Source organism: Pseudoliparis swirei, chromosome 7 (genome assembly GCF_029220125.1).
Source record: "Pseudoliparis swirei isolate HS2019 ecotype Mariana Trench chromosome 7, NWPU_hadal_v1, whole genome shotgun sequence".
In the NCBI taxonomy this organism is placed as follows: domain Eukaryota; kingdom Metazoa; phylum Chordata; class Actinopteri; order Perciformes; family Liparidae; genus Pseudoliparis; species Pseudoliparis swirei.
In genome coordinates, this window is record NC_079394.1 from 13976205 (window position 1) to 13988931 (window position 12727).

The 12727-nt window shown below is 44.1% G+C and overlaps 1 protein-coding gene across 3 annotated transcripts; it reads left to right on the forward strand.

Moving 5' to 3' along the window:
* Positions 1–1461: 1461 nt before the first annotated feature.
* On the forward strand, positions 1462–11091 carry si:dkey-220o5.5 (actin filament-associated protein 1-like 2). Of its 3 annotated transcripts, none has more exons than XM_056418929.1 (16): positions 1462–1716; positions 3499–3736; positions 3851–3928; positions 5728–5771; positions 6375–6471; positions 6586–6803; positions 7242–7418; positions 7535–7597; positions 8080–8167; positions 8457–8686; positions 8812–8894; positions 8985–9102; positions 9556–9631; positions 10056–10222; positions 10433–10543; positions 10699–11091. In XM_056418929.1, the coding sequence occupies exons 3-16, from the start codon at positions 3868–3870 to the stop codon at positions 10723–10725; spliced, it is 1560 nt and encodes a 519-aa protein (XP_056274904.1). In that variant the 5' UTR covers positions 1462–1716; positions 3499–3736; positions 3851–3867; the 3' UTR covers positions 10726–11091. The 3 variants fall into 3 exon arrangements, with proteins under 3 accessions (XP_056274904.1, XP_056274902.1, XP_056274903.1); XM_056418927.1 differs by having other exon boundaries at positions 3605–3736; XM_056418928.1 differs by having other exon boundaries at positions 3605–3736; positions 5731–5771.
* Positions 11092–12727: the final 1636 nt, after the last annotated feature.

Below are 12727 nucleotides of genomic sequence, written 5' to 3' on the forward strand. Positions count from 1 at the left end.
GCTGGAGGTGATGTAACAGACGGATGTTGATGTGACTAACAAGAGTAAATAAAGCTATGATGAACTACAAACGAGTTTCATTCATAAACAACACAGTATTTCTGATAGCAGGCTAACATGCTTATGTTCACCGTCTTACTTTAGCATGTTAGCTGCTAACATTAGCGTTAGCATTAGTGCAGCTGAGGCTGATGGGAAAGTTCTGCAGATGTTTTATAAAACAGTTTAAATTAAATTATAAAAGGGTTTTATTCATTTAGGGGGCGTGGCCTCAGTTAGCTAGCTGTTAGCAGCTAACCTGTTCCAATACATATTAATTGATTTGACCTAGATCATGAAAACATGCTTGTTCTTTTATACGTTTTTCCTTCACGTTGGGTGTAATTTATAGATTTATTTATATAAATATATAACGTTTGTATTTATATAAATAACATTTCTATTTATTTATAAATATATATTTAAAAATACTATATATATATTCATATATATATACACATATGAATATACATATGTATCACAATACTCTACAGACAAATTAGTTATATTGTGAAAGTAATTATATTCAGTTACTTTAACAGCTCTCTTTTATTGTGAAGGAAAAAACTGAAACAGGAAAGCAGTGTGTGTGTTAATAAATAAATAAAGTAGTTGCTTCTTGTTATTATGTTATCACTATTATAAAGTATAGTTTGGCTACAGTAATGTTAGCTATAATCTATATTTGAGTCTTTTCTCTCTGAAATTTCTGAATAAATATTCCACAAATCTTATAAAATCTCCTTTAAATATTCTCTTATGTTCTAAAAGTATTCTCTCTCTTGTATCCCCTTGATAAAGTTCCTTATTTGCACATAATAAAATAAATAAATACATGTATAAGAAAGGTCTTTAATCTGATTGGTGTGTTAACAGCCAATCAGGAGAGAGAACAGTCTCTTCCTCCAGTCAGCTTCCTCCCCTCAGAGTGAGGGGCGTGTTCCCCTCTCTCCTCCCACAGAAGGGCACTGAGCGGACGGACCAAAACCACTTCACTAGACCAGAGACTTCCCTGAGACAAGAGACCTCCCTGAGACCAGAGACCTCCCTGAGACCAAGAACTCCCTGAGACAAGAGACCTCACCGAGACCAGAGACCTCCCTGAGACCAAGAACTCCCTGAGACAAGAGACCTCACCGAGACCAGAGACCTCCCTGAGACCAAGAACTCCCTGAGACCAGAGACCTCCCTCAGACCAAGAACTCCCTGAGACCAGAGACCTCCCTCAGACCAAGAGCTCCCTGAGACCAGAGACCTCCCTGAGACCAGAGACCTCCCTCAGACCAAGAGCTCCCTGAGACCAAGAGCTCCCTGAGACCAAGAGCTCCCTGAGACCAGAGACCTCCCTGAGACCAGAGACCTCCCTCAGACCAAGAGCTCCCTGAGACCAAGAGCTCCCTGAGACCAAGAGCTCCCTGAGACCAGAGACCTCCCTCAGACCAAGAACTCCCTGAGACCAGACCAAGACCTCCCTGAGACCAGAGACCTCCCTCAGACCAAGAACTCCCTGAGACCAGAGAGCTCCCTCAGACCAAGAGCTCCCTGAGACCAAGAGCTCCCTGAGACCAGAGACCTGCCTCAGACCAAGAGCTCCCTGAGACCAGAGATCTCATAGATCTCAGGGACATGAGACAGACCACCAGCAGCCTCTGAGGGGAGACATGGACAAACAGAAAGGTAAAGTTTTATTATTATTATTTATTACATAACTTGTCAGCGATGAAAATCTGAATCAGTCCAAAAGTTTGTCGTCTTTGTCACACTGGTGGTATGTTAACTACCTTCATCATCATCATCATCATCATCACTTCCTCCTCAGGGGATGGAGCTAATAGATGTTTAGACTCAGTCAGTCTGCTCCTCACAAACACGCTAACAGACCGATGACTTATTATTCAACTGGGGTCAGATGTCTTTAAACCAGCTATGTGTGGGGGGGAGGTTTGTGTAGGAGGTCTACGTAGGGAAGAGGTCTGTGTAGGGAGGAGGTCTACGTAGGGAAGAGGTCTGTGTAGGGAGGAGGTCTACGGACGGAAGAGGTCTGTGTAGGGAGGAGGTCTACGTAGGGAAGAGGTCTGTGTAGGGAGGAGGTCTGGACCAGGAAACTGTTTCAAACTGGAACAGTTTGAACTTTGATCTCTTTTGGTCTTCTTCTTCTTCTTCTTCTTCTTCTTCTTCTTCTTCTTCTTCTTCTTCTTCTTCTTCTGTGGTGGCTCCATGGCTGTTAACATGTAGTACTGTTCCACCCTGGACATACAGTAACACCACAGAAGAACACAGCAGCTCACATGTGTCAGGTTTGAGAATCCAGGATCAGCTACAAGGACAGAAAGCTGTGTGTGTGTGTGTGTGTGTGTGTGTGTGTGTGTGCGTGCGTGCGTGTGTTTGTATGTGTGTGTGTTGTGTATGTGTGTGTGTGTTCTGTAGCATCAAAGCCAGAGACAGGAAGTTATGTTGATGGTCCGATAAGCAGCGTTCAGGAACAGAAACTCTTTATTTATCAGTAATCTTGTGCTGCTGCGGTTGTTGTTGTAGTTGTTGTTGTTGTTGTTGTTGTTAATGTATTGGTGTTGTGGGTGTGCGGTGGGCGTGTGCGCTATGTGCCGCTCGGTGTTTAAAGCAGCAGCCGGCCGATAAGCAGACGTGTGGTTCCTTAAAGGCAGCAGAGAGAGTTAATCAGTTGACCTTTGACCTCTCACTCCTCCAGAGGGGGCGGGGCCTCTGTTTGGTCACAAGCTCTAACACAGCCCCTTGTGTTCCACATGTTCTCATGACGACTGTTCTGAGGTCAGTTCTGTTCCACATGTCCACCAATAACGGGCCACAGACCAGTACCGGTCCACGGATCCTTACCGTGCCAAGGACCATTACCGGTCCAAGGACCAGTACCGGTCCACGGATCAGTACCGGGCCAAGGACCAGTACTGGGCCACAGACCACTACTGGTCCACAGACCAGTACCGTGCCAAGGACCAGTACCGGTCCACGGATCAGTACCGGGCCATGGACCAGTACCGGGCCAAGGACCTGTACCGAGTCACTGACCGGTGGTTGGGGACCGCTGAGATAGAAGGACTGTAAAAGTATACAGTTTCTACCAGGAGAGAAGCGTGAGAGTAAAATACCTCCCGTTGTACTTAGTGTGGTACTCTGATGTACTTTGATGTACTTTGAGGTACTTTGATGTACTTAGTGTGGTACTTTGAGGTACTTCGATGTACTTAGTGTGGTACTTTGATGTACTTTGATGTACTTAGTGTGGTACTTTGTGTGTGGTACTTTGATGTACTTTGTCACATTCCAGTTGACCGAGTGCAAACAGAGAGTTTGACTCATCGATGACGTTCTGTTGTTTCTCTTCAGGGAAATAGAACAAGCATCTCTCTGTACAGCCGTTCACCTGTCTGTCTGTCCACCTGTCTGTCCCTCCTACTGTCTGTCTTTCCTCCTATCTGTCAGTCCACCTGTCTGACTCTCCTCCTGTCTGTCTGTCCACCTGTCTGTCTCTCCTCCTGTCTGTACCTCCACCTGTCTGTCCCTCCTGACTGTCTGTCTCTCTCTGTAGTGCTGGCCAAGCTGATCTGGGACCTGCCGTCCTTCCTGTCTGTTCTGGAATCAGAGGATCTGAGTGATGTTGCTCAGACTCAGAAGAAACAGATCTCAGAGCTGCTGAGCCGTCTGCAGGCAGACCACCATGGTAATACTACTGCTACTGGTACTGGTAATAATACTGCTGGTACTACTGGTACTGCTGGTAATAATACAGGTAAAACCAGTGAAACCAGTAAGATGATGTCTCTTGTGCTTCTAGTGGAAGATGCCGAGTACATGATCATGAGCTGTCCATCATCGTCTCCTAGCAACGAGCCAGCAGACTCACCTGGGACAGGTACCGCTCATATGATTAAATCAGAATATAATATATTGTTTATAGTATATGATATATTATAATAGGCGTTCCCAGTACAGCTGGGAAATATAATCCCTCCAGCATCTCCCGGTCTCCTCCCAGTTTGACATACCTGGAAAACCTCAAAGGGTCCAGGAGGCATCCTGATGAGATGCCCGAGGAAACTCATCTCCTTACCCCAATCTCTGAGGCTGAGCCCTACAGAGGAAACTCATCTCCTTACCATATCTCTGAGGCTGAGCCCTACAGAGGAAACTCATCTCCTTACCCCTATCTCTGAGGCTGAGCCCTACAGAGGAAGCTCATCTCCTTACCCTATCTCTAAGGCTGAGCCCTACAGAGGAAACTCATCTCCTTACCCCTATCTCTGAGGCTGAGCCCTACAGAGGAAGCTCATCTCCTTACCCTATCTCTAAGGCTGAGCCCTACAGAGGAAACTCATCTCCTTACCCTATCTCTAAGGCTGAGCCCTACAGAGGAAACTCATCTCCTTACCCCTATCTCTGAGGCTGAGCCCTACAGAGGAAGCTCATCTCCTTACCCCTATCTCTGAGGCTGAGCCCTACAGAGGAAACTCATCTCCTTACTCTATCTCTGAGGCTGAGCCCTACAGAGGACACTCATCTCCTTACCCTATCTCTGAGGCTGAGCCCTACAGAGGACACTCATCTCCTTACCCCTATCTCTGAGGCTGAGCCCTACAGAGGAAACTCATCTCCTTACTCTATCTCTGAGGCTGAGCCCTACAGAGGAAACTCATCTCCTTACCATATCTCTGAGGCTGAGCCCTACAGAGGAAACTCATCTCCTTACTCTATCTCTGAGGCTGAGCCCTACAGAGGACACTACAGCCTGAGAACAGCCTGAGGTAGGTCTTGCTTTCCCTTCCTGAGTCGTCGGATGGTTTGCCAGAACCTCCTTGAGGCCAGCCGGAAGTTCTTCTCCATGGCCTCCCCGAACTCCTCCCATGCCCAAGTTTTAGCATCCGTGACCATCTCAGCTGCTTCAGGAGACCTCTGGGCCAACCAGGCCCGAAAGACCTCCTTCTTCAGCTTGACGGCTTCCCTCACCCCCGGCGTCCAACACCGGGTTCTCGGGTTGCCACTGCATCCACAATAGAGGCTTTGAACTTGGTCCACTCGGATTCCACATCCCCAACCTCCCTTGGCATGTGTGAGAAGTTCATCCGGAGGTGGGAGTTGAAGACCTCCCGGACAGGGTCCTCCACCAGACGTTCCCAGTTCACCTCACTCCACGTTTGGGCTTGCCAGGTCTTTCTAGCCGACTCCCCCGCCATCTGATCCAACTCACCACCAGGTGGTGATCAGCTGACAGCTCTGCTCCTCTCTTCACCCGAGTGTCCAAGACCTACGGCCGCAGATCAGCAGATACGATCACAAAGTCCATCATTGATCTCCGGCCTCAGGTGTTCTGGTACCAGCTCCACTTATGAGCCACCTTATGTTGGACCATGGTGTTGGTTATGGACAAACCGTGGCTAGTACCGAAGTCCAATAACAGAACACCGCTCAGGTTCAGATCGGCAAGCCGTTCCTCCCAATCACCCCCACAAGGTTTCTCTGTCGTCGCCCACGTGAGCGGTGGCTGCTTCATGTTGTTGCCCCATAGGCGAAGGCCCGGCCACCAGACGCTCGCCGGCGAGCTCCCCGCCTGGGTCTATTATGATATTGTTTATATTATATGATATATTATAATATTGTTGAACATGTGTATTTTGTTGTTGTTGTTGTGATGTAATGAGTTGTTTGTTTGTCCAGAAGAAGTCCCGTTACATCAGGACTCACCTGTGTGGCTGAGAGAGGTGAGTCACACCACTCACGCAATGCATGCTGGGATACAGCCTGTCTGTGAGCACAGTGTGTATACAGTGTGGGATTATTACTTTCACTTTAACAAGTGTCCTTTTTCAGTGTGGTATGAGTACTTGATTTCTGTGTGTCTGTGTGTGTGTGTGAGGGTGTGAGGGTGTGTGGGTGTGTGTGTGTGTTTGTGTGTGTGTGTGAGGGTGTGTGGGTGGGTGTGTGGGTGAGACAGGATGTTCAGTGTTTACATGTGAGGCCATCACCCCTTTATCTGTCATCCTATTGGCTAAGAGCTCTTCGCAGACAGGAAGTGGTCACTTTTGGAGGATGATTAGCGTCTGGTCTACGTGATGGATGGACACACATGCACACACACACACACACACACAAACACATACACACACATATTTGCAGTGAGACGTTTATCAGAGAAAGACAATTAAAGAGTCTTGGTCAGTAGTTAAGCTGGTTTAATGGTTACCTAGGTTACCACTGTTGGCTTTCGGCAGGAAACAGTAAGTGAATGTGACCTCTGTGATGTCACATGACTTCATGAAGAATCATAATTACTTAACGAGTACCTTCACCTCGTCCTCCATCAGGGGGTGCCGCCCCTCCCCCCAGGAGGTCCAGGAGGTGATGATGCTGATGATGAAGATACCTACGAGGAGGCGGAGCCTTACCACCCGTCTAACACTGGTACTAAACACACACATACACACAAACATACACACACACATAGACACACACACACATACACTCACACACAAACACACACACACACACACCCCTGAACACACGCGTGTCCCTCAGAGAAGCCGGAGTCAGACAGCAGTCACTACGAGTCGTACGGGGAGGAGGATGATGGTGATGAGTCTTTGACGGACAGCGCTCACTACATCCAATGGAGCGCCTCGCAGCCCTGCCTCAGGCCCGCCCCCGAGTCCCGCCTCTGTGGCTACCTGTGGAGGAGGAAGTGGCTCGGCCAGTGGACCAAGCAGCTGTTCGTCATCAGGAGTGACGTGCTGCTGGTGAGCCTCAAGTACTACTGTGTACTAGCTCAGGTACTAGTGTGTACTAACTCAAATACTTCTGTGTACTAGCTCAAATACTACTGTGTACTAGCTCAAGTACTACTATGTACTAGCTCACAAACTACTGTGTACTAGCTCACAATCTACTGTGTACTAGCTCAGGTACTGTACTCTGTAGCTCATGTGTGTGTGTGTCTTTGTGTGTGTTTGTGTATCTGTCTGTCTGTGTGTCTCTGTGTGTGTGTGTGTCTCTCTCTGTACGTGTGTGTCTCCATGTGTGTCTGTCTCTCTGTGTGTGTGTGTGTGTCTGTGTGTGTGTCTCTGTATGTATGTGTGTGTCTCTGTGTGCATGTGTGTGTCTCTATGTGTTTCTGTCTCTGTGTGTGTCTCTGTGTGTGTGTCTCTTTGTGTGTGTGTGTGTGTGTTTGTTTGTAGTGCTATAAGTGCTCTCAGGACCTGCGCCCTCACCTGCAGCTCTCTCTGATTGGCTGTCAGCTGGTCTACAAGCCCAAGAGCAGCAGGAGGATCCAGCACCAGCTGAAGCTGCAGCTGGGCTCACAGAGCCTGGTGCTGGGCTACAGCAGCCTGCAGCAGGCGGAGCAGTGGAGGAGGGTGAGAGTCTTCATCGCTCTTCATCACCCTCAGGCACAACAAGGAACACACAGGTTAGAACACAAAGTACACAGTATCCGTGTACTCGCAGTACTTCAGTCCCTGTGTGTGTGCAGGTGATCGAGGAGGTGAGTTCTGCAGGTGAGCAGACCCCATCAGACCAGCTGCTGTCCTGCAGGGTGAGCCCTCCTCCATGTACTTATACACTATATATGTATACTTATATACTTATACCGTCCTGCAGGTTAAACCTCCTTTATGTACTTATACACTATATATATGTATACTTACTTATACTGTCTTGTAGGTTAAACCTCCTCGATGTACTTATACACTATATATGTATACTTATATACTTATACTGTCCTGCAGGGTGAGCCTCCTCCATTATACATATACATATGTATACAACGTATACACTATATATGTATAGAAGTCAAACCATCATGAAGTATCTTCATCAAACATGGTTTTACATTTAACTCTGTGACTCTAATTATCTCTCTTTTTATTATATAATACAAAACGGATTTTTTATTAGTATTCATCCAGCTATTGTTGTTGTTGTTGTTGTTGTCTGTGAAGATGTTTTTGTATACCTGTTATCTCTATCAGTCATAGTAATAAACAACAATAGCACATGATTGATGTGTTTCTTCAGTCCAGTTCAGTGCAGACGGACTCTGAGGAGGAGGAGGAAGAGGAGGAGGAGGAGGAGCCTGCAGCCGGCTACCTGAGCAGAGACCCAGGTCCTAGTGCTAGTAGAATTACTGTCCTCTCTATCCATTACATTGTACTATGTTAGTTTAGTGTATTTCATATTCACAAAACCTGTAAAGTACAACGAAATGTGACTAAGCTGTAAAAAAAAAAAGTACAATATGTACCTCTGAGATGTAGTACAGTATAAAGTAAAACACATACCTCTGAGATGAAGTACAATAAAGTATTTATCAGATTTTGAATTGATGGAGTAGAAGTACCTTAAACAGAAGTACTTTGCAGTGACCTCTAACCCCAGGTGTGTATCATTGACAGGCGTCCTTAGCGTGCTGATGAACTGTCAGTGGCAGAGTCTGCTGTGTCGGGTGGAGGCGGGGCTGCTCAACATGTTCGGAGAGGAGGAGGAGGAGCAGGAAGAGCAGGTGGAGGTGAAGAGGTCACCTCAGTACACCGTCCAGCTGCGAGGGTGTGAGGTCACCGCTGACCCCGCCCCCTCCCTCAGGATCACACTGAGCATGCTCGGTGACCAGGTGGCCGTGCTGGAGGTGAGCTGAGAGAGCAGGTGTTCCTAGGATTCATTCACCTTTTCATGTGTCCTTACCTCCTTATATCCTTCTCTCCTTCTCTCTCTCCTCCCTCCTCCCTCCTCCTTCCCTTCTCCCTCCTCCAGGTGAGTAGTCCTGGTGAGAAGCAGCGTTGGTTGAAGCAGCTGCAGGATGGAGCAGCTGTCACTCAACAGCTCTCAGCTCTCAGGTAAGAGTCTTCTTCTTCTTCTTCTTCTTCTTCCCATCCTCCTCCTCCTCCTCCTCCTCCTCTTGTATTATTAATGTATTTTCTCCTCAGTGGTCTGCAGACTCGGAGGTTTCCCACCTCCAACCCCTACATGTTCGACCCCTTCCATCTGAGTGGAACAGTCCAAGAGCAGCCCATCTACTCCAACACCTCCATCCTGGAGCACATGGTACGCTCCTTAATTATCATTACTACACAGTGACCCTGTGGAGCACATGGTACGCTCCTTAATTATCATTACTACACAGTGACCATGTGGAGCACATGGTACGCTCCACATCATTACTACACAGTGACCCTGTGGAGCACATGGTACGCTCCACATCATTACAATACAGTTACCCTGTGGAGCACAAGGTACGCTCCTCCGTTACTAGTTGTTAAAGATAGTTTAATGTTATCACAAAAACACTTCTCTCAGTTCATATATTATGAATAAGGACAACTGTAATACAACGTGTCTCTTTGGACACAATTAAATGTACTATTTATGTTGTCTCCATTTTAGAAACATGTCAGACTTATTTGAAATTAGCAAAGTTGTAATGGTAATTTGTAATTTGAAAATCTACCAGTTTAGGGGTGATTTATTAGGGTATTGATTTATTTGTTTGTGTTTCAGCTCCACAGCTCTCAGGATTCAGTCCGCTTCAACTCGTCATCGTCCAGAGACTCAAAGAGCAGCCACGTGTTCACCAGTGAGTCACGAATACACAGAACACACCTTTATATTTATTATATAGTCGATATTTAAAATGTATATTTATATATACTCTATACATTTATATATATAGTATATATTTATATTTATAGTATATATTTATAATATATATGTATATATATTATCTCCATTTATATAGCATATATATATATTTTTTATAGTTATATACTTATTATATATATAAATGTTCATAGTATATATTTTTATTTATAATACATATTTATATATACAGTATATATAATATATATTTATAATATACATATAGTATATTTATAATATATATATACATATATATATACATTTTTATATATATATGGTATATATTTATATTTATACTGTATATATTTATATATAATGTATATCTTAGTTTTCTCCGTTGTAAAGTCATCGCTGTGTCTCAGACAACAGAGCGGTGGAAGTGGCGCAAGGCGTTCAGAAGCTGGAGCTGGCGGGGAGGAGGACGGTGCAGCTGAGGGCGGAGTCGGACACCAACTTGGCGTCCGCCGGGAGGCAAAACAAGCGCTCCTCTTTCAGACAGTCGCTGGCCATCTGCAGCGAGCGGGCTCAGGTGGAAGAACAGGAAATACACACAAACATTTACATATATATAACTACATAAATATAAGAAACTTATGAAGCTGAGTCACACTGTAGTTTTCACAATCTGCTCACTGGTTTCACTGGTCTCTTCTGGTCTCTGGTTTCCCTGGTCCTTGCTGGTCCCTACTGGTCCTTGCTGGTCTCTGCTGGTCCCTGCATGCTGGTCTCTGCTGTTCAGGCGGGTTTCCTGAATCCTCTGCTGCGCCGGACAGCCTCGGCTAAGATCTCTCTGAGACGAGCTCCTTCATCGCTGTTCATCGAACACGGGAAGGTGTTCCAGAGGAGGAAGGTGAGACTCTGGTTTAAAGGTTCAGTCTGCCCCTCTCTTTCATAAGGTTTCATATGAGCAACGTAGCTTTCAATAACGCTCATTGTAGCCTACTTCGTATTTACTCTGACTGACATTTAACCTCTGTCAACATTTCTGTGTTTCTGTCTCCACAGGAATGGGAAACCAAAGCTGCTGCTTGACACCATCCGTCCATCATCATCCGCTTCATCACCATCTTTGTTTGTCAATTCTTTGTTTTTTATCGTACTATCTTTGTTTTTGATCGTCACAATCTTTGTTTTTGATCGTACTATTTTTGTTTTTGATCGTACAATCTTTGTTTTTGATCGTCACATCTTTGTTTTTCATCGTCACATCTTTGTTTTTGATCGTTACATCTTTGTTTTTGATCGTACTATCTTTGTTTTTGATCGTAATATCTTTGTTTCAAGACATTTTAGGCGACCAACATGTTATAATAAACTTTTATGAAGTGAAAACACATGATTAAATGGTTAAATCAGCTTTAACACATGAATCATTGGCTTCACTTTTGTGATAGTGTTTATCATTGGTTTTCTTATTTAAATGTTATTTGAACGAACACATCATTGTTGGATCAAAGTGAAGTTGGTAGTTTTCATAAACTTAACACATAAAATAACTCTCACCAAGTTTTTCCAGATGCACATTTGTTTACCACTGATCCAGGTAAATTTGATCCATTCAAGGAAAATATTTATATATATGGTGTACTTCCCGTTGTTTAGCTGAAGTAATGAGCTGCTGTGTTTCATCTGGAAATTAGAAAGTCACACCTTTGTTTTCATAAATATATTTTAATCCCACTCTGTGATTTTCTCACATGATGTCAAAATTTACTCTGAAACACTTTTAAAATGATACTGTAATATTGAAAACTCTATTTGACTAATTATTTTTCTTTTTTACTATGTTTGAAATCACCGTTTATATTATATTCAACTAGAACAGGCACTCGGTAGAGCGCATACCTTTGCATATCACAAGATTGGGCATTGAATTATGAACATGTTGGCATTAGTTGCATGCCAATTGGATATAAATTGGTAAAAAGAAGATTTTGACCTTTTCTTGACCTTTGACCCGACCGATCCCAAAATCGAATCAAATGGTCCCCGGATAATAACCAATCATCCCACCAAATTCCATGCGATTCAAGATGATTTTGACCTTTTACATGACCTTGGCCCCGATCGATACCAAAATCTAATCAAATGGTCCCCGGATAATAACCAATCATCCCACCAAATTTCATGCGATTCGGTTTAATACTTTTTGACGTATGCGAATAACACGCACGCACGCACGCATACAAATACACGGCGATCAAAACATTACCTTCCGCATTTTCAATGCGAAGGTGATTATATTATAATATATTAAAATCAATTAGATATTACATTATATTATATTTGAGTACATAACACTGCATTATATTTTAGTAATATTACTAAAAGTACCAACACTACAGTGTAATTGGAACTTTGAGTGTACTTTTATATTATATATTTTAATATTCATAATTCTAACTTGAACCAAAATAGAAATGAGGTCAACAACGACCACTGTTTAATAATGTACTTTATTAATTAGTGTTTTAATTTTTACATCAGTATTTTTTTGTATGTTCGATGTTATTTCTGTGAAAGAATCTCGGCGTTATCTTTGATCAGGACTTGTCCTTTAACTCCCACGTAAAGCAAATCTCAAGGACTGCATCTTTTTTTCATTTTTTTCATCTACGTAATATTAAAAAAATCAGGCATATCTTGAGTCAAAAGATGCAAAAAATTGGTTCACGCGTTCGTTACTTCTAGACTGGATTATTGCAACTTCTTATTATCAGGCTGCTCTAATAAGTCTCTTAGGTCCCTCCAGTTGATCCAGAATGCTGCAGCTCATGTTCTTACTAAAACTAAGAAAAGAGATCACATCACTCCTGCACTAGCTGCTCTGCACTGGCTCCCTGTAAAATCAAGAATCACTTTTAAAATTCTTCTCTTAACCTACAAAGCCTTGATTGGTGATGCACCATCATATCTTAAGGAGCTTGTAGTACCATATTGCCCCACTAGAGAGCTGCGCTCACTAAATGCGGGGCTACTTGTAGTTTCTAATCTAGAGTCTTAAAAAGTAGGATGGGAGCCAGAGCCTTCAGTT

Coding starts and splice junctions, on each gene's coding strand:
- si:dkey-220o5.5 (XM_056418927.1), top strand. Junction 3,737..3,850: donor TCTGCAGGCAGACCACCATG/GTAATACTACTG, acceptor TTGTGCTTCTAG/TGGAAGATGCCGAGTACATG. Junction 10,544..10,698: donor AGGTGTTCCAGAGGAGGAAG/GTGAGACTCTGG, acceptor CTGTCTCCACAG/GAATGGGAAACCAAAGCTGC.